The following is a 23,780-nucleotide window of genomic DNA, read 5'->3' on the forward strand; positions in this document are numbered from 1 at the left end:
CTCCAGATTCATCCATATTGGGGCAGCTAGCAGAATTTAATTTAATTTAATTTTTTTAAACACTGAGTAGTATCCCATTGTATATAAGCACCATATTTTCTTAATCCATTTCTTAATCAATTTTATAAATCTATTGGTAGATACTTTGGTTGATTCCTTAGCTTGGCCATTGTGAACAATGGTGTGTGAAGCTGGGAGTGAAAACAACTTCTGAACTGTGGTCACCAGCGTCCTTTGACCCTGTCCTTGAGCAGCTACTCTCCTGTCTTTTCCCCCAGCCCAAAATCTTAACCCCTGGCAAAATGTCTGTAATGTGTTATAGCAAGAAGGAACAACTCATATTATTTGAGGACTAGTTTATTTTTCACTCATAATTCTCTTAAATTGTATCCAGGGCATTTATCTGTAATTTGTTCCTTTTGTTGCTGAATAGTGTTCAATGGTGTGTTTACCAAAGTTTGTTTAATCAGTTCCTAGCAGAAGGACATCGGATTATTTCCATCTGTTTGCATATGGGCTTTCATGCAAATACAAGTCTTTATGTCAGGGATAAAATGCCCCAGATTTCAAATTCTTGGGTACAGTAATTGAAAGTTTTATGAAAAGCCACCAGACTTTTCCAGGAAGGCTGTAACCTTTTACATTCCTGCCAACACCGTGACCCAGAGTTTCTGCATCTTTGGTAATGTTTGGTGTTGTCACTTTTTAATCTTATCCTTTCTAACAGGCACGTAACATCAGTTTGTTTAAACATATTCTCTAAAGGCTAAAGATGCTGTGTTTACTTGCTCATAGATTTCTTCATTTAAATTCCTTTTCTTTATTGTTGAATTTAAGAATTCTTTTCCCCCTTTGTTAGATAGGATTTGAAAGCACTTTCCTGGGACTGGAGGGATGGGTCAGTGGATAACAATATGAACTGTTCTTCCAGAGTTCCTAGAGTCCCCAGTGCCATCCTGGGAGGCTCAGAAACATCCATAACTGGAGCTCCAGGAATCTGACACCTTCTTTTAGAGTCCATGGGCACTTGTACAATAATTTCAGTCACACACACTTATAAATAAATATGAATCTGTATAAAAGGGAGCACATTGTCCTAGTCTATGACTTACTTACTGTGGCATCTTCTTAACAGGGCACAAGGTCTCCACAAAGCAAGAGCAGTGTCTGCATTTGGATGAGGCTGGCCTGTGAGTTCTCCCTTTAAGGAAGTGAGCACTTAGCTCTAATCTAAGAACTCTTTGCTCAACTCAAGAGCTGACAGAGTTCTTTTCTTCTGTGTCTTCTGTAAGGTTTATATTGTTACATTATATACTCAAGCCTACAAATCATCCTGAGCTCATTTTTATACATAGTCTGGGGTTTGGTTGAGATTTTAATGTTCTTTTGGGAGAGGGCCTCTGGCCTTCCAAATTGGTGACATTTGTTGAAATCTACTGTTCCACTCGCTTTAACAGCTTTGTCACAGGTATATTTGAGGAAATTTATATAGGTCTTTTTCTGGAGTTTCTATTCAGGACCACTAACTGATGTGTCTGTTCTTGCTCTGGTACCTTGGTGTCTTGATTACATGTAGCTTCACTGTCGAATACGGTGATTAATTCCCTTTCACTTATTATTTTTCCAGACTGAAGTATGTTTTCCCCAGCATATGGGAGACTAAAGATTGTCAGGGCCAGCCTGGACTAAATAGTGAGTTTAAGATCACCTTGCACTGGAGTGAGACTCTAGCACTCCCTCGGACCCATCCCCACCAAAGATTTTATTTTCCTAGAGCTGTACCTTCGCATGTGTGTTTTGGATCAGGTGACCTGACTGTGTAAACAGGCCTTTGTCAGCCTTCTCTAGGACTCTCATTGACCTTCCAGATCAGCTTAAGGACAGCTGGCAGCTCTTCCCTGATGCTCTCCAGTCTGGTGAGCATCACTCTGTTGACTTGGGTTCTTCGCTTGCTTTCATCACTATTTCTACATTTTCAGGGTTACATCCTTAATGCTTCTTAAATTCATAACAAAGTATTTCATTTTCTTTGAAGTAATTCTTAAGGGTATTATGTTTTTAATTATAGTTTTTACAGCCATTATTCATATTTTAAAACATTGAATTTCAAGTTATAGTTTTAAACACTACAAAGAAGTCTTTTTCACTACTTTTTCCCTTTAAATTCTTTCTAAGTTTCTCTTTATGTGACCTGCAGAACTTAGAGGCAGTTCTTACCTGTGAACAGGAAATTAGCAGCACCTCCTGTAGAAAGGCATGGTTATTATCTTAGGTCTCTCCTCTGAAGCACATCGTTTGCCATGCTAGTGTATGGCAGACTTGTACTCTCCTATGTGACTACTGGATCAGGATTTGAAAGTGCTTAGGCAAACACTTCCACCTGACCTCAGCCCACAGGCTAAGCAGCAGCAGAGGGGCACTTGGTGTGCTTTCTGAGAACTTGAATTCTGAGATGACACTGGCCTTGCTTTGCGAGTCCTTCACTTATTCTCTTCCTTCTCCACAGATCAGGCCAAGGTGTTCACTGACTTAGTGCCTTATAGACAGTTGGGTTTGTTTTCTCCCACCAAATGCTTGTTAAAAAACAAAATACCACAAAACTCATTGTATTTAATTGTTAAAATGGCTAACCAACCAGAGCTCCCCAGCGTCTAAACCACCAGCCTGGGAGCACATAGGGATGGACCCATGGCTCCAGCTGTATATGTAGGGGAGGATGGCCTTGTCAGGCATAGGTGGGAGAGGAGATCCTTGGTCCCATGAAGGCTGAACACCGAATTGGGGGTAGAGAATTCGAGGGTGAGGAGGTGGGAGTGGGGGGGTAGGTGGGGGCACATCCTCATAGAAGCTGGAGGAGGGGGGATGGGATGGGGGTTCCTGGGCGGGGTTTAGTGGGTAAGGGGATAACATCTGAAATGTAAATAAAATATCCAATAAGAAAATGTTAAAACGGTCACCACACTGGCTTTTACTTTGTTCTTTCAATTAAAACTTACACTTATAGAGCCAGGTGCTGAGCTAGGTCTGGATTCACAAAGTAGGGTAGGGTTATAGTAGTTTCTGCTGTAACTCGTTTACAGTCAAACAGAAAATGGCAAGTGAGCAAGCAGGTCATCAGCATCAGGGTGGGCTGTGCTGGGATAGAATCCTATGGGACCCACATGCCCAAGGTGACAGGCAGTGAGTGGCATGTAGAAGCACCCATTCCGGAGCCATGTGCTCCTCTGCAAACTAGTTTTCTTAGTTATAGTTTGAAACTGGCTGTGGTGGGAAGATTTGTAAATGTTATAAAAGATTTGTGTCTGTTGTTGTCCCCCCCACCCCATTCTTTCTCTTTTTCTCTTTCCATTTTCTGTGTCTTGCTGCACCCCCTTAGGACATTTAGTTTACCAGAGCTCTGTTGGTGCTGTAGGAGCCAGAGGACTAGAGCAGCCTTTGCCTCCCCTGAGCCCCTTCTGTTGCAATGGATCTGAAGCTGTCCTTTGACCAGGTGTTGTCTGGTGATTTAAGTCGTCGCTTTTCACAAATGTGGTTGTTGCCCTTTAGTTATTGAGAATACAACTGAGCTAAAACCAAACCCTCTGTGGGCTCTGTTTTTGTTCCAGACATTATAAGGAAGCTAAAATCTTCATCAATGTCTATGTTATCAACGAGCCTTGGCTCTTCTCACTGGCCTGGTGTTCTCGTATCAACTCTGTGACCACAGACAACATTGAGCTCCTGCATCAGCTCACTCACCCTCTCTTCTTCATGGTGAGCTGCTTGCTTGTCCACATCATTCTAAACCTGGTGTGACTGTGCTCTCCCACCCCCATGGAGACCCCTGTTAAGCTACTTCAGAATAGAGACATCTGTGAGTAATGGAGATGTGCCTTCTCCCTCACCACCCGAACTCTTCTGGGTTCTTTATTTGTTACAATGCACTTTACACGCTACAGTGTAATCTCATTGGAGATTATTTTTATTATCCCATAGAAAACTGGAGCTCACAGGTGTCTTGGTCCACCTTCTCTTAATGCGAGGTCTGTCTGACCCCAGGGCTTTGCTGCTGCAGGCTTCATGTGCAAGCATATCCACACGCACACGCTAGTGCTATGGCAGCAGCAACAGTGAGAGGGTATATTGTGTGAAGAAAGCCAGAGCCCTTTGTCTGCCAAGTAAAAACTGTTTCTTGAATATAATGCTCTTAAATAAATGAGCCAGCATCCAGCTGTATTACCCTGGCACCCTGGTGGGACTTGGTGGACCTGAAGACCTGGTTTGCAGCCACTGCTAAATCCAATCACTTAGCACCTATGGAGGGAGCTGTGGCTAGCCAGTTACTGCAACAGAGCCTGGGTTTCTTGTCTGCCTAGAATGATTTGACTGAGCAGCATGCAACAGAAAACAGGTTTGTCAAAAGGGAGTCTCAATGTGCCACTCATGCTAGCCTCAAACTCTTGGCCTCAAGTCATTCTCCACCTTAGTCTCCCAAGTGGATGGGACTATAGACACACTCTACTATTCCCACTAGGAAACAGTCTAGGAGCTGGAGAGTTAAGAGTGCTTGCTATTCTTCTAAAGGTCCTAAGTTTGGTTCCCAGCACCAATATCAGGCAGTTTACAACTGCCCAGAAGTCAAGTTCTAGGGGGTTCAATGCCTCCCTCTGGATTCTGGAAACACCCATATGTACACGTGTGGTACGAATAAAATAAATCTTGTTTTTTTTTTTTTTTTTTTTTTTTTTTTTTTAAAGAAAAGTTTAACTTTGCTCCTTTGAAAGTTAAGCATTGGGCAGAAAAGCTTAAGAAAGACTAAAAAGCACCAGATTCTGTAGCGTCAAGAGTAACACTGAGAAGGAGCAATGCATGAGTAGAGGAAAAAATCAAAGCAGAGATTAGGAAATCCATGTGAATCAGTGCAGGAGTCAGAGTTCCCAGAGTGCTGGGGAAAGAACTGATCTTGGTAGAGTCTGGAGAAGTGGGTGTGTGAATCAAAGGGAATTACATATAATTCAGCATTTCTGTGAAGAATGTTGATTCTGACCAGTGGTGCCCAGGTACTAGTTCATAGACAGTTGCATTATGAATGGCTTCCCAGAACTATATGGAAGTAGCTAGATATTGGAGGCCATGTTACAGAAAGAGAGCACAAGATGTCAGATAACCTGGACTGGAGTCCTGGGTCCGGGACAGACTTGGTGTGACTTGTCTGTAATTCCCACAGATGTTTGCCTTCAGAGTCAAGGGAGATGAAGAGCTTGGCACAATGTATCTCTTGCAGATCCCCTGTCTGTGTGCGGGTGACTGTTAGAATAGCTGAAGGTAGTCTCACCTGGCCCCACTTCCTATGGCCCTCAGCCCAAGTAGATGAGCAAGAAACTTGAAACCTTCCGCTATAGAGCGATTCACCTTCGGTTGGTTCATGTTTTGCAGACACCAGGATACTACATGGTCATCTGGCTTTTCCTGGATCTTGCTTCTGCATTTATCATTACGTTTGTGTTTTGTTATCACTGGTAAGTATTTACTTATAATTCTAAATGAAAAATTCCTCTAAATAAAAGTAATAAATGGGTTCTTACAGAGAATTGAGGAAAAGGTTGTTTTCTTCTGACACCTTCCATGGCAAAGTGGGTTTGGAATATCAGCCTCTCTTTTCCTTCTGCCTGCAGCTTACTCCCTCACCCCCTGTCTTAGTTAGGGTTTCATTACTTCAAAGAGCCATCATGACTGAGGAAATTCTTATAAAGGACAACATTTAATTTGGGGCTGGCTTACAGTTCCAGAAGTTCAGTCCATCATACAGGCAGACTTGGTACTGGAGAAGGAGCTGAGAGTTCTATATCTTGATCTAAAGGCAGCCAGGAAGAGATTCTGTCCATAGTGGGCAGAACTTGAGCATGGGACCTCAAAGTTCACCCCTACACTGACTCACTTCCCCCAACAAGGCCAAACCTCCGTCTCTAAGAAAGCCACACCTCCTAATAGTGCCACTTCCCATGGGCTAAGCATATTCAAACCACCACACCCCCTTTTCAAATAAGGGCTCCCACTGGAGCCCAGTCAGGTGAATTCAGTGTGATCTGTTGAGAAAGGCCTGGGATTGCTGTCCAAACAAGGGCCTCCATCTCCCCTCCTGAGAAGAATGGACAGAGCAGACGCACAGGCCAGGAAGACTGGGCCGTAGCCCTGGCTTTGAATTTTAGTTCCTGGATGACCTTGAGGGAAAAAACATGCTTTATCTTTCTGGACCATACTCCTCCCCCCACCCCATCCCACCCCAAGGTTTCTTTCTTTTCTTTTTTCTTTTTTTTTCTATTGATTATTTTATTTACATTTCAAATGTCCTCTTTCCTGGTCTCCCCTCCACAAACCCCCTCCTATTCCCTGTCCCCTTTGTCTCTAAGAGGGTGCTCCCCCACCTACCCACTCCCACCTCACCTCTCCAGCACTCCCCTTCACTAACCATACTCCTCTTTACATCTACCCAGAAAGGGGCAGCTAAGTATCCTTGCAGGACAAATGCTACAGGGGGTTGGTTTTATTTGTTTTGGGGGGGGGGCTTTTTGGGGGGGGGAATCCTTTGTTTTTACTATTCTCTGTGTGTGGTTGTTTTGGCTGCATGTGTGTCTGTGTACCTTGTGAGTACCTCATGTCCACAGAAGCCAGAAGATGGTGCCAGATTCCCTGGAACTGTAGTTACAGATGGGCTGTGAGCCACTAGGTAGGTGCTGGGAATCAGGGTCCTCCGGAAAAGCAGCCAGTGCTCAGAGCTAACTATGGAGTCATCTCTGCATCCCCAGGATTGTGGGATTTGAAGATGAGAGAACTAACAGCCTGGAAGAAGGATGTAAGTTCAGGTAGACAGTGGTTCTCTATATCCATCATTCTGATTGGTGACTTACCCTTTAAAGGGAAGGAAGCACAGACCCTCCTCTCAGGTGAAAGCCTGCCTGGGTAATGCATCTCTTCTGGCCATAATGCTAACCAAAAGAGGCCTGTGAGCTAATACATGGTCTGCTTCCTTCCAGGATAAAAGAGCTTAGAAAAGAAAGGTGGCTTGAAGCTCCTGCATCAGCAGGTAAGGTCAAACGCCTTGCTCATTCCTTCCTCTTTGTCCCTTCCCATTGCCTTTAGAAGACAAGGCCTGCTCTTCACATCCCTGCTGAGAGCTGAGGGTGTGTGGGGACGGAAGGTTGGGGACCAGAGAGAAGCAGGAATGTTTAGTCAGCCCCCTTGTCCTTGAGTTCCCATCTGCAAACTCAACCAAGCACCAGTGGGAACAGAAGTCCTGTTGTTGCTGATATGATTCATGTAAGTAGGTCCTGTAAAGTGTGCTGGCTATGAGTACATACAGCTTTATTTCTGTGGTCAATCCTTATCACTGCAGAATGGTTGTGTTTTCCAAATGGTTGCTTACTTGATTTTATTGTTGTGCAAAAACCACAGAGTGCATTTACTGTAGATCTCTCTCCCCTCCTCCCCCCTCTCTCTCTTAGCATTGCTCCTAGGGCCATGATGAATGGAGCAGTATGATACTAAATAAAGCACATGAGCAAATGATATAGTCTAGAGACTTAACATGAAATTTAGCTGCCTGGCAAGACCATAATCTCATATTAATTAATTAATCTCATAATTTTTAATCTCATAATTTAGGTTTTTTATTCATATTACATACCAATCATAGCCCCTTCCCTCCTCTACTCTCAGTCCCACCCTTACTTTTAGTAGACCCCCACTTAGTCTCTCCTTGGGTACCACCCCAGCCTGGGACATCTAGTCCCAGCAGGACTAAGCACCTCCTTTCCTATTGAGGCCCAACCAGGCAATCAAGGTAGGGGAAGGGGATCCAATGACAGGCAACAGAGTCAGAGACAGCCCCTACTCCAATTGTTAGGGGACTCACATGAAGACCAAGCTGCACATCTGCTACAAATGTTGGGGGAGGCCTAGGTCCAGCCCCTGTGTGCTCTTTGGTTGGTGTTGAGTCTCTGTGAGCCCCCATAGGCCCAGGTTAGTTGGCATTGTAGGTCTTCTTGTGGCTTTCATTTTTCATGATGTCTTTGTTTTTATTAGCTGAATAGTATTCCATTGTGTAGATGTACCACATTTTCTTTATCCATTCTTCAGTTGAGGGATATCTAGTTGTTTCCAGTTTCTGGCTATGACGAATAAAGGTGCTGTGAACATAGTTGAGCAAATGTCCCTGTGGAGCATCTTATTTTCAGTTGGGCTATTTGGTTTATTGATGTCTAATTTCTTGAGTTTAAAAAACTCTTTTTAAAAGTAGCATGTGAAAACAACAATAAAATGCATAACTATCACAATGCAATCACCTGTTACCATGGTCATAAATGACAAACTATACTTGTTATGTACTGACATCTCCACAAATGTGTACAAACTACACTGTGCTCTAACTCAAGATGGTAGCAGTGTCACTAAATAAGAGTTTTCAGTTCTGCTGTGACTTTTTTGTGACCATTATCAGGTGTTCAGTTCATGACAACTGAAACATCATTATAGGGCACATGACTGAATTTCCTAAACAACACAGTGTACTTATTTATACAGCATTTACATAATTTGGGCATTACAGATCATCTAAAAATGATGTAAAGTATATAAGAAAGTATTTTGAACTCATGTTTTCAGAGTTCTTTCCCAAAGCCTTAAGGGCTGTCCTGAAGGTCCCAGTGTTTGCCATTTTGCTAAGACATTAGCCATACCTTTGCCTCCTGGACTCATGCTGTCTGGATTATCATGTAGTCATTAACTGTTGAGAGCCTCACTAGCCCCACATTCGGGCAGCCAAAATATGTCTCCGCCCGAGCTGAATGTTGAGGCCCGGGCTGCCCCGCGTTTGGCAGCCACTGTATCCCGGCCCAAGCTGCCGCTCAGGTCCACGGGTCGGGGTTCAGCAAGAGAGAGAGTGAGGACAAACTCGAAGAATGGAGACTAGATAGTGCCTCCAAGTTCAAAGTTACTTCTTCCAAGTTCTCTTCCAAGTGCCTGCTTCTCTGTCTTCTCTCTGCTGTGTCTGATTCTCTCCTCTGTGTCTCCCTAATGTCTGATGTGTCTGATATCTGCCTCTGCCTTTTATATGTCTTACTTCTAAGCCACGCCTCTAAGTTACACCTTTAATCATGCCCTTAGGTCTTGTCTCTAAATCTGATCTCTACACTTCTAAGTCATACTCTTAAGTCACACACACCTTTAATCTCATGCACCTTTAATCTCAAGGTATCTAAACCAAGATTATCGGAGTGTGCTCAGCTGTTGTAGGCTATTGTAATCCAAGTCACATGTCAGGGTATATGGCTCAAGATGGCTGCAAAGCTGTTAGAAAAAAAAAAAAAAAAAAAGTCGGCCCCCAACAATTAACATTAACAGGAAAGACATTCCTCAAAGGAGGAATGTGAAACTATGTACATTATTATATAAAAAGCCTTATGCCCACAGCAGCCATAGACACTAGTGGAGGCCCATGCCCTGTTGGCCCTATTCCAGAGTCAGGAACCATGCCATTCCACCCCTAGCAAGGCCAGGCCAGACCTAGCAACCTTTCACTGCAGAGTATAAATGTCTAAGCACATATCCCTGGGATATTTCTGGAATAGGTATTTATTTGCTCGTGTATTGCATTATTTGGGTACCTACTTTGTGCCAGAGAAAACCAAGAACAGTTAAAGAGAACTGGAAATTTTCTGTGGTAGGTGTCCCGTTCAGCCAGTGAGGAAGCAAACAAAAGCTGCAGGTGCTATCATTGAACCAGACATCTAGGTCCAGGGCAGAGTATCCTCCATGCCTGTGAAGGCTGAAAGTGCTTTATTGGGTTTCAGTTGTGGATGGTATATGTTGGAGAGTACACAAAGAATACTTTGTAGGGCCTGAAACGCTAGGCTGCAGTCTAGTCTCTGATACCAACAATAGGAGATACCAACAATTGAGTTCAAAGGGGAAATGATAAAGCTAGATTTCTAGGAAAGGATGGTGTTAGGTCTCAAGAAATTCCCTTTCCCAGCATCTGGCATTTAGACACAAGCCAGCATTCCCTCAGGGACCTAGGAAGATAGTTCCTACTTGTTGAAAGGAGTTATTTTCCTTATTTCTGGCTAAAGGAGCATATAACTCTTCAATTAACCTGTGCTTATTAGCATTTTGAGGTCTACGCTCTGGCTGCCCCCGTCCCATATCTACAATAAATCTCTTCAACCATTCCTAGGAACAATCATGTCCTAATACACACACATAGGAAATGTTTATTCAGAAAAAATATTTCAAGAGAAAGCTAACTGAGCTGAGGTGGATAAAGTTTTGTTTTATCAAGAATTTCCATCTGGGCATCCCCAAGTAGAATAGTAAACTTGACAGAGAGAAAACATTCCAAATCACAGAGGAAAAGCATCCCTTGTCCTTGTGATTGGAACCTACTGGGGGGCAAGAGGAAGCTTCCTGGCACATTAGTGAGGCTTTTGTAGTTAAAGTAGACAAAGCAGGGAACTCTGTAGTGGCACTTGTCTATTACAGGAGAGAGGAGAGAGTAGGAGAAAGGGCGATGTCCACCTGGGTGTAGCAAGCCCGAGGTGTAGCAGGTTTCAGGAGCCAGAGAAACATGTAGGTGCCTATGTGGAGGGCATAGCAGGCCAGACCCCAGAGATATGAGAGACAAATGGTTAGAACAAGCAGAGGGAAGCAGCAGCTGAAGAATCAGACTCTAGAACTTGGAATCAAATTCTGTGGGTGGCAGTAGCCAGCAAGGGGAAAAAAATAATCCATACATACCTTAGGAGAGTCAGGTCAGCAGCTTGAATCAGAGTGGCCCAGTTCCTTGGAAGAGGACTCATTTATGACGCTCCTGGGATTTGGCAGCAGATGAATGAAAAAGAAGAGAAGAAAGAAGAAGAAGAAGAAGAAGAAGAAGGAGGAGGAGGAGGAGGAGGAGGGGGAGGAGGAGGAGGAGGAGGAGGAAGAAGAAGAAGAAGAAGAAGAAGAAGAAGAAGAGGAGGAGGAGGAGGAGGAGGAGGAGGAGGAGGAGGAAGAAGAGGAGGAGGAGGAGGAAGAGGTAGAAAAAGAAGAAGAAGAAGAAGAAGAGGAAGAAGAAGAGGAGGAAATAATAATAATAATAACAATAACAATAAATATAGGACATGACTGGTCCCAGGTTTCAGCACCAGGTGAATGAAAAAAAAAGGAAAGAAAAAGGAAAGATAAGATTGCCCCTAGGTATGGTGGGAGAAAGGGTTTATTGTAGCTAAAAGGGAGAGCATAGCCAGAGGAAGAGATATGGAGAGTCCAGAGTGAACCTGAACCTGAGGAGAAGCAAGAGGGAGAAGGGAAAGCCAGACCAAAGACAAGGAAGGCAAAGGGTAGACAAAATAAGCCAAAAGGACTTGCATAGCAAAAATGGCTGGATTATATAAGCAAAGACAGCTGGGAGAAGGGCAACCCAGCTGCTGGGCTGAAGAAATTTGGGGTAGGGGAGAGGGTATGCCAGCCAGGAGGGCCCTGACACAGGTAGAAACTGAGAAACCCTTTGGCTGTTGGCCTCGGTGAGAGTGAGATCTGCAACCCGATAGCTTATCTTTCTTTACTGCTGCTGTATCGCTATGATCTGGCCCATTCTGTTTAAGGATTCTGTTTCAGAGAGTTTCTTAAGTAACTCCAGCATTATAAAATAGTAATGTAAACAGTGTGAAGCTTCTCATTCTACCCAAGAGTTGGATATTCTGTGGAGATGGACTGGATGGTTTTGAGATTTCCACTGGGATCAGTTGGTTTCAAGAATTAAAACCTGGAGTGACCCTAGGAATCTGGCATTGAATGAGTCCCTCTCATGGCCTCCCTATTTAGAAGTTTTGTGTCTGTTTCCCATGTATCTCTTACATTGTTCTGCTTCAAAGTCTCAAGATCAAGGTCATTCAAACAGAAGACACACAGAAACACTGAAACCTTCATCTAGATCGTCTTCCCTGGCTCCACCATCTTCACTGTCCCTTGGTCTTTGTGTGTGCCCTGGAAGCTAGTCTGGAAGTGTCCTTTATTTCTAAGATAGGGAAACAGAACTTGAGTAGGTGGCTGTTTGCCTTATGAAGTGGTATCCATTCTGGCTCACCCCCAGAAGATGGACTCTTCACAGGGCATCATCTGTGGCTGTATTCTGTTTTGTAAAGAGGATCATAAACACCAAAGATTTCACCGAGATAGTCAATTCTTTTTGCCTCATTCTGATTTCTTTATTAATAGAATGCATCACTCTCCCACTACCACCTCTGTTTTGTTTTTGTTGTTGTTGTTGGGATTTGTTGTTGTTGTTTTGAGATAGTCTCACTCTGTAACCCAGGCTGGACTCAAAGTAATAGCAGTCCTCTTTCCTTGGCTTCCTAAGGCCATGTGCTACCACGCCTGGCCTCTCTTAATTGGATCTGTTTAGCAAAGATTCATACCTCTGTGCCTCATCTTATGTCCAGAGCAGATTCCATTAGGCAGGTATCTGGCTTGGGCCCCAAGTCATAACCTGGTGATTTTCTGCAAAGCCTTGCTCTCTACGGAGCTTCATATGGCTGGTACTTACACAGTACACCCTGCCATACCATAGTGAAGAGATCTGCTCCAAATAAAAAAGGGGCCACATGGGTTTCTAAGTTATGTTGCACCTGCCTGCCCATAGTGAGGTATCTGCCTGTGAGTTGCAGATGACACTCCCTTCTCTCTGGAGACTTCTGTGTCATCAACCATTAAGAAAGTAGTCAGAAATAGGGATGTAAGTCAGTGATAGGACACTTGATTAGCATGTGCCAGGCCCTGGGGCAAATCCCCAGTACTTCGGGCTTGTGGAGAGTTGGGAAGAAAGAAAAAAAGTAGCCCAGGACTCTCATTTAGGTTCTGTCCTAATGTTGGAACCAAATCATTGTTCTCTCTAACCTTGGAATAAGAGCAGATGTCTTCTTATTCCAACTCTTCCTCTTACAAGCAATCTAGCTACAGGAGACAAGAAAAAGAAGCTGATTGTCTCTGGTTATGTGGCCCTGGGCAGAGGGGAAGTATGCCATTTATCTATAATGACTTTGTGCTACTTCAAGGTCTTCTTGCTGTCTTAGTGGAAATATTGTTTCCTTTTTCTTCTTGTTAAACAAAATGCCTCTAATCTACCTTCCCTCTGCCCTCCTCCCTCCTCTTGTTACTCAAAGGCAAGACAAGGGACTATCTCTCCAGTCTGTTATCTTACACACTGTAAAGTACTCATGGGAACAACTTTACCACTACCTTTACATACAACAGAACAAAGGCAGGGTGTGTGTGCCGTATCCTATTGTATAATTATAGGCCTCACAACACTCAAATGAAAGGGATATACATTAAAATTTGGGAAACTTGGAAGCTATCATAGAATTCTCTCTCCTACATTAAAACTCTGATAGTCTTGTCATTTGTAATATCTTACTAGGTAATTTTAACCGCTGACATTTTCAAATATATGCTTTATATCTACAAGTTGTATTTTAGCAGAGGTAGGGGCATAGGTATGATACATAAATACAATAGAAACATAGTAAGTACTAAGTAGACTTACTATGTTTATGTTTCTCCTTCCCCTGTGTGGGTCCCTGGGATCAAACTCAGGTCATCAGGCTTGACACCCTGTGACTTCACCTGCTGAGCCATCGTGTGTGTGTGTGTGTGTGTGTGTGTGTGTGTGTGTGTGTGTGTGTTACATGATTTTATTTAACTATCTGAAATATTCAGATACAGTGGTAAACACCTGTAATACCAGCACTTGGGAGATGGAGGCAGCAGAATCAAGGTTCCAAGCTCATCTTCAGCTACATAATAAATTCAAAGTCAGCCTGAGTATGTGAGCCAGTCTCAAAACAACAATAAAAGCTAAACATAGTTGCAGTGGTTTTATTCTCTTTGTTTTCTGGCTGTCTCACCTGTTAGTTTTCATCCTTTTATATTAACTGATGCTTTTGGAAACAGGATATTTTTTCATTTCTTGTGTCTAATATTGTCATTCCCACCCTGCTCTCCATCCCTCAGCAGCCTGAGAGGGAAGGCAAAATGGGGATGGCTGGGGGTAATGGAGACCTCAAGTGACAGGTGAGTGCAGGAGAAGCAGACTTCTCAAAAGACAGGCTTCACTGAGCAGCTTGTTTAATTAGGGGGTGAGGTGGGAGACAAGGGCTATTTAAACCTTTGGGGAGTAGAGGCTTTTAGGGTAAGCATACATCATTGGCTGGGGCTGAGGCACTGGGAATGCCTTACTTGCATGAAGAGGAATTCCAGGTACTTGCTGGAAATTACCTTATAAGGAGAGAGGAAATTTAACCTGTAACCTGGCCACCATACTGCCTGACTACCTCAAAGTCAGCAGAGGTAGAGGTCAAAGGTTGTGCACCAGGACTTGCAGGCCCAGAGCCGTAGAGGAAGCGCTCCTCATCCCTACCACACTCAGATGAGATTTCCGGGGTTGGTCATGCCTCAACCCCACTTCTGCTCCAGACTGGCTCTTCTCAGTACCTCAGCCCCACACACTATCTATTGTTATTTGCCATCTTGTAATGTTTAAAATATTTGCAGGTTCATTTCAAAGTGATTTTTAAAGGTTTTTGTGTGATGTATCAGTTTTAGAAAAAGAATGTAGTGAGAAATATAGCAGTCTTTAAAAAAAAATCTAAACACCTAAATTTGAAAAAGTGACAAAAATTCTCATATCTGCTTCTGAATTTTCCATCTCTCACAGTCACTGTTTGTGAGGTCCATGCAAACAAAACGGCAAATAGCATTAGTATTACTATAAAAGTCGCTTTGATTTAAGCGACTCCTCCCTTATGAAAAGGGTTTCCAGAGACCTCTAAAGGACAAATTGAGAACTGTTAACCAAAATTTTCATAATTATTGGCATTCTTTATTACTGATTATTACAGCAGGGTGTTATCTCTTTAATAATTTTATATTGTAAAGACCGATGTCTGTCGGCTCAGAACTCCCAAGACCAAGTTCTTGGCACAAAGGAGATTTATTTGTCCTAGAGGGATAAAGAGCAGAGAATTAGAAAACAAAGAGAGGACAGGGGAGAAGAGGAAAGGAACAAGGGAGAGGGGACAAGAGTTTTGTCCCAGAGATGGGGACAAAGGGCTGCCTCGGATAGAAAAGAGACAGACATGGCCCATAGGAAAATGGCTGTTTAAAGGTACAGTGGAAACCTCGTGTTGGGATGAGATTTTTTACTTTAATTGTGCATGTTAATTAGGGCAGCCAAAGGGAGTTTTTGGTTGCTGGACTTCAATGCCTTCATAGCTGGACTTTGGAAGTCAACATCAGGAGGAAGAAGTGACCAAATATGGGAGTAGACTTCATCGGTGACTTTAGGAATGTAATCTAATGGTTTTTAGCAAGGCAGAGGGGATGGGGAGAGGGGTAAGGCCTGCCAGAGCCATGCATACCATGTGTGCCATGCCCAGGCTGGCCAGAGGCCCTTCATTGCCTCCTTTTTGTTTTATTATTATGTCACTGGGTGTTGGGTAAGTGGACTTTGTCTCTGGCTGTTTCCTGATGACATTGGGACATTGTTGTTAGGGGGTCCAAGGAAGCTGGGTTTCTGGTGAAGGCCAGGAAGATCAGGCAGTTTCACTTGGCTCTGCCACAGGGAAGTGTAGTGATGAGCCTGGGCTAGGATGTAGATCCCAAAGAAACAGCTGGATCTGGGCTGGAGTTGTGGGAGCAATCTTAGTTGATTTGAAATCAGGTGGGACAGATGGACTAGGGGCAGAGCTGAAGTTAAAGAATTTAGAGAATTTTTTCTCTTGGATGTATATCTGAATCTTTTAGGTTCATAAGTCCTAGTAGTTGGGAAGAGGAATCCCAAGACCAGGGAAAGGGGAAGAGATGCCACCATAGGAAAAGGCAGGAGGCAGGAAAACTTGGTTCAGGAGTGCTTATCTGGAGTCTTGAGAGTTCTTCAGAAGAGCCAGGAGAATTTAGATTGGCTATATAAAGATAATTGGGAAACAACTATCATTTGAAAGTAGGTTTGGCTGTGTTAGGGAGAATACAATTTGAGAGTCTTTTGTTACATGAGAGTAGTCTTTCCAGGGACATTAACATAGGACTTAGATGGTTAGGGGACAAGCAATCAATGGTGAAGGGGGGGCATAGTCACTGGGAATTAGCAATTGTCTTTATGATAACGGAGGCACCAGTCTAACATGACTGTCTGACAGGAACGAGCTTCCAGCTGTATAAGACAATGTAGGCAGAAGTAACTGAAGGGCCTTCTTGTGTCTGAGAGGAAAGGGATAGGGGGTTTTTGAGAGCTTTTGCCAGGAGTGAAGAGGATCTGGGGAACCCAGGGCAGAGATAAGTGTGGGTGAATTGCAGGGGAGGACAGATAAGTGTGACTGATGAGTTCTCAATAAATCGGCCAAGGAGTCCTTTGTAAGTGAGGAATGGGGGGGGGGGGGCAGTGTGAGAGGGGATCCTGGAGGCTCTATCTTTGTCTTCAGCTTTAGCAGCTGGGGGAATAGCAGTTCTCTGGGAACACTAGACTTATTTAGATAGATTTAGAGGTAGCAGAGAGGCTGTGGCAAGAGTGCATAAACAAGGAGTCAGCCATAGATGGTGTTGTTTAGAATTTTGGAGAGGCAGGTGACAGGGGAAAGGGTCAGTCTTATGCCTTCACTTATAAACTGTTGATGAATTTCACTTTAAAAATTTAATGTTATTAGCATTTCATGAAATGCATGAGTTTAAATATCTCAGAAGCTCAGAAGCAAACCTCATGTGTGCTGATGTTTTTTCCCAGTTTGAATATGTGTAGGCAGGAATCCCATTCTAGCCCTGAGCTTCCTGCTTTGCAGACTCAGCTTCTGGGTATTGATGCTCCTGCCCACAGTGGTAAACTTCTTGAAAATTTGGACATGTTTTTATGTTTTTACAGATCAACTAGACTCATTATTCCTCTGCGATAGACTTGCTCTCAATTCCCTTGCTCCATTGTTATAAGTTTTTACTGCCTATGTTCTCCTATCAGTAAAACAAAGTTCACTTATCTGGTACTTATTTTGTGACACACACATTAAAATGCTATGACAAGTCAAAGCTCTGTACTTAAGAAGCTTCCTTTGAAGCCAGCATGGTGGTTCACACCTGTAACCCCTGTACTTAAGAGATGAGGTACAAGGACCACCACAAGTTCAAGGCCAGCCTGGGCTGCATAATGGGTTCCAAGCCTGCCTGGGCTATAAAGTGAGACATTGTCTCAAACAAATAAACAAATCTGTGACTCTAATTGAGAGTATATTTATTTTTTTATTTAAGCTGATTTATAAGCAAAGGTTATGAGGCATGAACTCTCAGCAAAGTCTGGTCCTTTCCTTCTGAGACCTTCCATGGTAAGCTAGAGACTTACAGTAAATCCGTAAGCTTCACCTCCATGCTGAGCTATAGGATCAGAATAAAATTTGTACAGTCTAGAGAGAGAAGAAAGCTTAGAGGAAAGAACCTGAACAGTTTAGAAGATAATGCTGAGGTGACTTGGATGTCATACATGACTGGCAGGGATTGGAGAAAAGTGACATTTGAGGAATCCGTATTTGTGTCTTTTCTATCCTACAGATATTGAAAAATCTGAGATTCAAAGAGTTTCACACTTACCTAACAAGCCTACTGCCCGAATAGGGAGAAGTCCATGGACTCCAACAGTCCACTATGGAAGCCCAACCAGGAAAGAAAAGAGCCCTCCACACAGAGATCCATTTGTCAAAATCCCCAAGACGAAACCAGTGCCATTGAAGAACAAGGTTAAACCACTAACTCAGGGCTTTCAACACACCAGAACCAAGGAAACTTCCTTAGAAATCCCAAAGCCCACTTTGAAGAAGGATGAATCAGAAGGACCCTTCACAGACGACTCCCATACCAAAACCCAACAAAAGACTCCCATGTGGGACTTTTCTGAAGAAAGCTCTGGCTCATTCCCTTCCATCATTTCCGACATCTCCTATAACATGCCCTTAAAGAGGAAATAGCCATGTTCCCTTTTTTTCCTGTTCTCTAAGTATGGTGATGGTAGGGTGTGGTCAAGAAGGTTCACAGCAAGACCACTGAGGCTTCCAGGAGCAGGTCTCTGGCCTCGCTCCTCTACAGGATGCACTTCAGGAGACAGGCCAGGGAAACAGTGGTACACAGTCGTGGACCTGGAGCTGGTTGCTCTCCGGGTTTGCAGGGCTGTCTCATCTTATGCTTTTGTTGTACTTCCTGCTGAAGTGTCTAGTCATGTCAGCTTATAATAAAGGCAACCTCCCAGGAAGCCAGTGTGTTGTTTGTGCCTCTGTGGTCACCTAGGCTGAAAAGACTGTGGGATGGTGCAGCAGTGACATTTTCCTAAGTCTGGGAAGGAGACATGAGCCAAGACAAAGCTCTCAACCCACCCTCGTTTTCTGATCTGTGTGCAGTGGTTTGCTCCCTAATGCCTGGGATTCCTGGTGGGCATAAGCAGTGGCCCTCAGCCTTGAGTGAATTTTAGGACTGTATCCCTGTCAGCATAGCAGCTCAAAGAAGACAGGCTCAGGATCCAGGAAGTACAATGATTAAAAAAATAAAAGATATACCATTAATCAGACCTATGCATAAGCTCTAGAGTCTGTCACTAAAAATGTGTTGACATTTCCCTTAGAGAAGAGTCAATGCATAACAAGAATCAAAATAAATATAAATATTTGTAATTGCTGATACTTAATTCTTCAAGGTTAAAGACAGAATGTGATGAACTAAATAAACTTACTCAGACAGTAATAGTTCTTTGGATCCAGGAAAGAAAGTTATTTCGCAATTAGAAGAAACCTGAGACCTAGGGCCATGGTGTGTTGATAGAGCGCTCACCCTGTGTGAGTCCCTAGGGTCCCTCAGTGCACAAGAAGGGGGGAGGATAATAACATTTGGTTGTGAAAGATAGGTTGGTTGGTTGTTTTAGTCTTAAGACAGGGTTTTGCTAAGTTGCCAAGATTGGCCACACTTGAAATCCTCCTGCCTCAACTTCCTGGGGGTCTGGGGTTATAGGGCTGCATTGCCATTCCAGGCTATAACAACAGTCTTAAGTATTACATTCTCTCTCTCTCTCTCTCTCTCTCTCTCTCTCTCTCTCTCTCTCTCTCTCTGTGTGTGTGTGTGTGTGTGTGTCTGTACACTTGCATGCATATGCTTATAGAGGCCAAAAGATAACATTGACCATCAGTTCTCAGAAGCTGTCTTCCTTGTCTCTCAGTGGCCAGGAACTCACCAATTAGGCTATGCTGGCTGGGCAGCAAGCCCAAGAATCCCTCCCCAGGTCTAGAGGAGTATGAGCCTCCAGCCACCACACCTGGCTTTTACTCCTTCCTTCCTTCCTTCCTTCCTTCCTTCCTTCCTTCCTTTTTTTAAAAAAAAATTTATATTTTTATTTATGTGTGTGTGGAAGGGGTGTGTGCATGTGAGTGCTGGTGGCAGCCAGAAGCATCAGATCCCTTGGAGCTAGAGTTAAGAGGCTGCCTGATATGCATGCTGGGAATTGAACTCTAGTCCTCTGGTGTGATCTTAGCCAAGGAGCCATTACCAGCTCAACACAGCAGGTTTTGTTTTGTTTTGTTTTTAGTACACTCTGAGATAGAACTCAGGTCTGCATGCTTCCAAAGCAAGCACTTTACCAAGGAACCATTTTTCCAACCCTTATATTTACTTATTGCTTAAAAATTGTGATAAATGACCAGACAGCTGATGCACAACTGAAAGCCAGCACTCCAGAATCAGAGACGGGGATTGTGAATTGGAAGACATCCTGGAGTACTTAACTGAGTTTCTGCCTCAGATAAATAAATAAATGTTATAATAAAATACATATAACAAGGTTCATTATTTTAACCATCTTTAGATATAGTCCTGGGACATTAAGTGCATTCACATAGCTATAAATTATCACAGTTCATTCCAAAACTTTTTAACTTGTACTGAATGGACTATAAACAAATAAACAGACTGAGACCAAAAAACAACTAGAAGAGCATGTTAGGGAAGTCTATTTTTGAGCTCTGTCTGAGCAATGCCTTTTTAACTATGACTCCAAGAACATGAATATCAAAACCAAGAATAGATAAGTGGTTCTGTGTCAAGCTAAAGCTCATTAAAGTGTAGACAACCTGTGTACTGGGAAGAGCAGCTGTTTGCTGCATGGCTAGGAAGAGGTTAATAGCCACAGTTTTTAAGGAACTCAACTCAGTAGCAAGAAAGAGCTGATTTAAAAACAAAGTACCCAGACAGACATTTCTCAAAAGAAGTCATCTTGCCAGCTGACTGACATAAGCAAAGGTGGCCAGCATCCCTATCACTAGAGAAATGCAAATGAAACCCTGATGTGACACTGCCTCACATATGTTAGAATAACTTGACACACGGAGAATCACTTGGACCAGGAGAGTCAATGAATGATTGTCTAGATTAGGTTGGCCTATGGGATTGCTTTGATCACATTAGTAGAGATGGGAAGACCCGTCCAGTGTAAGCAGCATCATTCCCTGGGCAGAGAGATCCTGGCAATGTAAGAGAGGAGAAAACAAACTGAACACTAGTATGTATGTATGTATTAATTCACAGTTTGCTCTTGCCTGTGATGTAATGTGGCTAGCTACTTCAAATTCCTACTGCCTTGACTTCTCAAAATGATGGATGGTAACCTGGAATTGCCAGACAGAAACAAAACATCAACAACATCTCAACAACAGGAAATTAAATTAAGATAATGACTACTATAGACAGAAGAAAAATAACAAGAAGGCAAAGAGGTGGAAAAAGGAAAACCCTGTGCAATGTTGGTAAAAAATATATATAATACAGCCAGTACAGAAAGAAGTTTGGATGTTCCTCAGAAAACCAGAACTGCCACTTGCTTCAGCAAGCCTGCCACTGGCCAGATGTTCAAAGAAAATGAAATCAGCAGAGAGGAACAGTCTATATCCCCTGTCCAACACAGTGCTACTCACTAACAAAGACATGGAGTAACCTAGATTCCTGTCCATGGATGAATTCATAAAGATAACATTCACACAGTGCAAGATCACTCAGTGCTAAAAAAAAACAACCTGGCCATCAGAGACAGCATGGATAAGCGTGAGGATAGTACACTAAGTGAAATAAAACAGACCTAGAAGGACATGGCCTGACCTGGCCTGGAAAATTTAAAAGTCAGCAGTGCATGATTGCTAGGTGTCTGGAGGTGGGAGGCAGGTATCAAAGAGACAAAGTTACACTGAAATTGAAATAGACAGCAGTGTGACTCTAGTTAGCAATATTGTAGACTTGCAATTTGAAGAGAGTATGTCTTAAGGGTTCTCGTTACACACACACAATCAGAGGCATGATTTACATGTTTGTTTTGTTGAAACTGGGTCTCATGTAGCCCAGGCTCACCTCAAATTTGCTATGTAGCTGAGGTTACCCTTAAACTTCTGATTTCTCAACCTCCATCTCCCAAGTGCTTGGATTAGAGGTTTATGCAACAATTCCTAGCTCCTATGCTAATTACCTTAACTATGGTGATTATTCCACATTGTGTAAATATATAATAAATGAAGTTGAATGCCTTGAATTTGTACACTTTTTATGTCCCCATCTTATCTCAGTCCCTGGTAATTGCCATTATTTCTATCTCTAATGAATTTTATTACTTTTAAGTGTTTTGAATGTATTAAATACCATAGTATTTTCCTTCTGAGACTGGCTTGTTTCACTCAGCACAGTACCTACAAGTTCCTCCATATTGTGTTAGAAGTTGCCCACGGAAGCCAGAAGAAGTCATCAGATACCCTAGAACCAGAGTTACAGATACTTGTAAGCCATGATGTGCGTGCTGGGACTTGAAACCAGGTCCTCAGGAAGAGTAGCCAATGCTCTGAACCAGTGACCTATCTCTCCAGACCCCTAGTTCTTAATTTTTTTTTTTGTAAAAAATGAGCTGCCATTGCCTTTAAACCGGACTTGGACCTAGTAACAACCTTAGGTCATATACTCTTTATTTGATGAGTTTATCAGAATATGCTTCAGTATTCTGCATTGGATGATACTATAAAAGAAATTTCAGCTACTAAATTAGTTGATATTTCTGCCAGCTTAAAAAGAAAAAGAGTCTAATAACATAATTGAAAATGACCTGGAGGGCTGGGGAGATGGCTCAGTCGGTGAAGTGCTTACTGAACAAGAGTAAGGCTACATATGTAGCCATAGCACTAGGGACATAGAGATAGGAGAATCCCTGGGGCTTACAGGGGACACCAGGTCCTCATAAGAGACTCTATCTAAAAAACTGAGGTAGAAGATGGCTGGGAACATAGCTCAGTGGTAGAGCACTTTCCTACCATGTGAGGTTCTAAGTTCAACTTCCGGCACTGAAAAAGACGGCAATTCCCAAGGAATAACACCCAAGTGGACCTCTGGCCCCTCATGCCAGATTTCAACACACTAACACAATTAGAGAGTGTACAATCAATACAGCTTACATTAAATACTGTAGAAGAAACAAAAGTAATTTTAACATGACAATTAAAAGAGCCTTAACACATGCACTAACACTGGTTTGAAATCCAGATCTTGTCCCAACTTTATCTCTTGCTAACATAACATCATAGAGAACTGCAGCTAACTTCCAAATATGTCTCTGAAAATGTCCAGAACCAGCCTTCCAAATGAAGACTGTAATTTCCAATATTGGATTGATTTCTAGACCAGTCTATGATTGAATCCAAATAACTGGTCACATTAGAAAAAAATACAAGAGTCATTATAACTTCTCTTTTTGATTCTCTATCCCACAAGGTCTAAAAACCTGAGGCAAGGCAGCTTGTCCCATCTGGTATATAGGCAAGCAAAGGTAGGTCAGGAACATATGTCCAATACAGCTTCCCAGTCACCATTGGCAGGGCTCTCAGCAAGCTCACAGGTCAGCATCATTCTTTGTCCCAGCATCAGCATGTTTCACCAATCACTCTCCTTCAGCATCCTACGATCCTGGGTGTGTTCTTTTCTTGTTGTTATTGTTTCCTTTCTCCTGATTTAGGTTTGATTGGTTCCTCATTTCCGACAGCCTTCTTAAATACTGCTTCCACAATCCCCATGGTCACATGGTATTATTATTATAGTTTGAATGTGAGCATCCCTCTAGAATCCCCACATGAGAACCTAATACCCCATGTGGTTGTATTCAGAAGTGAGTATTTGGGGGAAGAGATTGACATGAATACCCCCTCCTTGGAAGGGCTGATGCTCTTATAAAAGAAGCTGAACATAATGTCCTAATACTTTTTTGTCTTTCTCTTCTCCTGCCTCTGTGAATATACAGATTTACTTCATCCAGATAATATAACAGACATAGTAGAGAATACAGATGTCTCTCAGCAGAAGCCAGAGGTGGCCCCTTAGTCTGTCAGTTCAGCCCTTGAAAATATGATAAGTAAGCTGTTCCTTTTTATAAACACCCTAACCTGTGATGTTCTCTTATAGCCTTGGAGAAAGATAGCGACCTACTGTGGATTCATTTTCATACTTTTTAACATCGTTTCTTATTTCCTTTACTTTAATAAAACATTAAAAAATACATTACATTTGAACTTATTTACCACGTGTGTGTTGGGTATGCCCCACAGCATGCCTGTGCCATCCAGGAGACAACCCATGGAGGCTGGTTCTCTTCTCCCCTCTTCTGTGTTCTAAGGGTTGAACTGGGGCTGTCAGAGTTGGCTAATGTAGTAAGGTGGATGATACAAGTTCTTATT

At 42.8% G+C, this 23,780-nt stretch overlaps 1 protein-coding gene across 2 annotated transcripts in view; it reads left to right on the top strand.

The window, feature by feature from the left end:
• The window catches only part of Gdpd4 (glycerophosphodiester phosphodiesterase domain containing 4), a 91,399-nt gene that overhangs the window by 61,241 nt on the left and 6,378 nt on the right, over positions 1-23,780 (top strand). Inside the window, exons 14-17 of one of the 2 annotated variants that reach the window (XM_076938315.1) lie at positions 3,606-3,753; positions 5,416-5,498; positions 7,014-7,063; positions 17,602-18,682. In XM_076938315.1, the coding sequence (XP_076794430.1) occupies positions 3,606-3,753; positions 5,416-5,498; positions 7,014-7,063; positions 17,602-18,014 (694 nt within the window). In that variant the 3' untranslated portion in view covers positions 18,015-18,682. Of the gene's footprint in view, positions 1-3,605; positions 3,754-5,415; positions 5,499-7,013; positions 7,064-17,601; positions 18,683-23,780 lie in introns of those variants that run through there. The other variant, XM_076938320.1, reaches the window with a different exon arrangement.

Source organism: Arvicanthis niloticus, chromosome 1 (assembly GCF_011762505.2).
Source record: "Arvicanthis niloticus isolate mArvNil1 chromosome 1, mArvNil1.pat.X, whole genome shotgun sequence".
NCBI classification, from domain to species: domain Eukaryota; kingdom Metazoa; phylum Chordata; class Mammalia; order Rodentia; family Muridae; genus Arvicanthis; species Arvicanthis niloticus.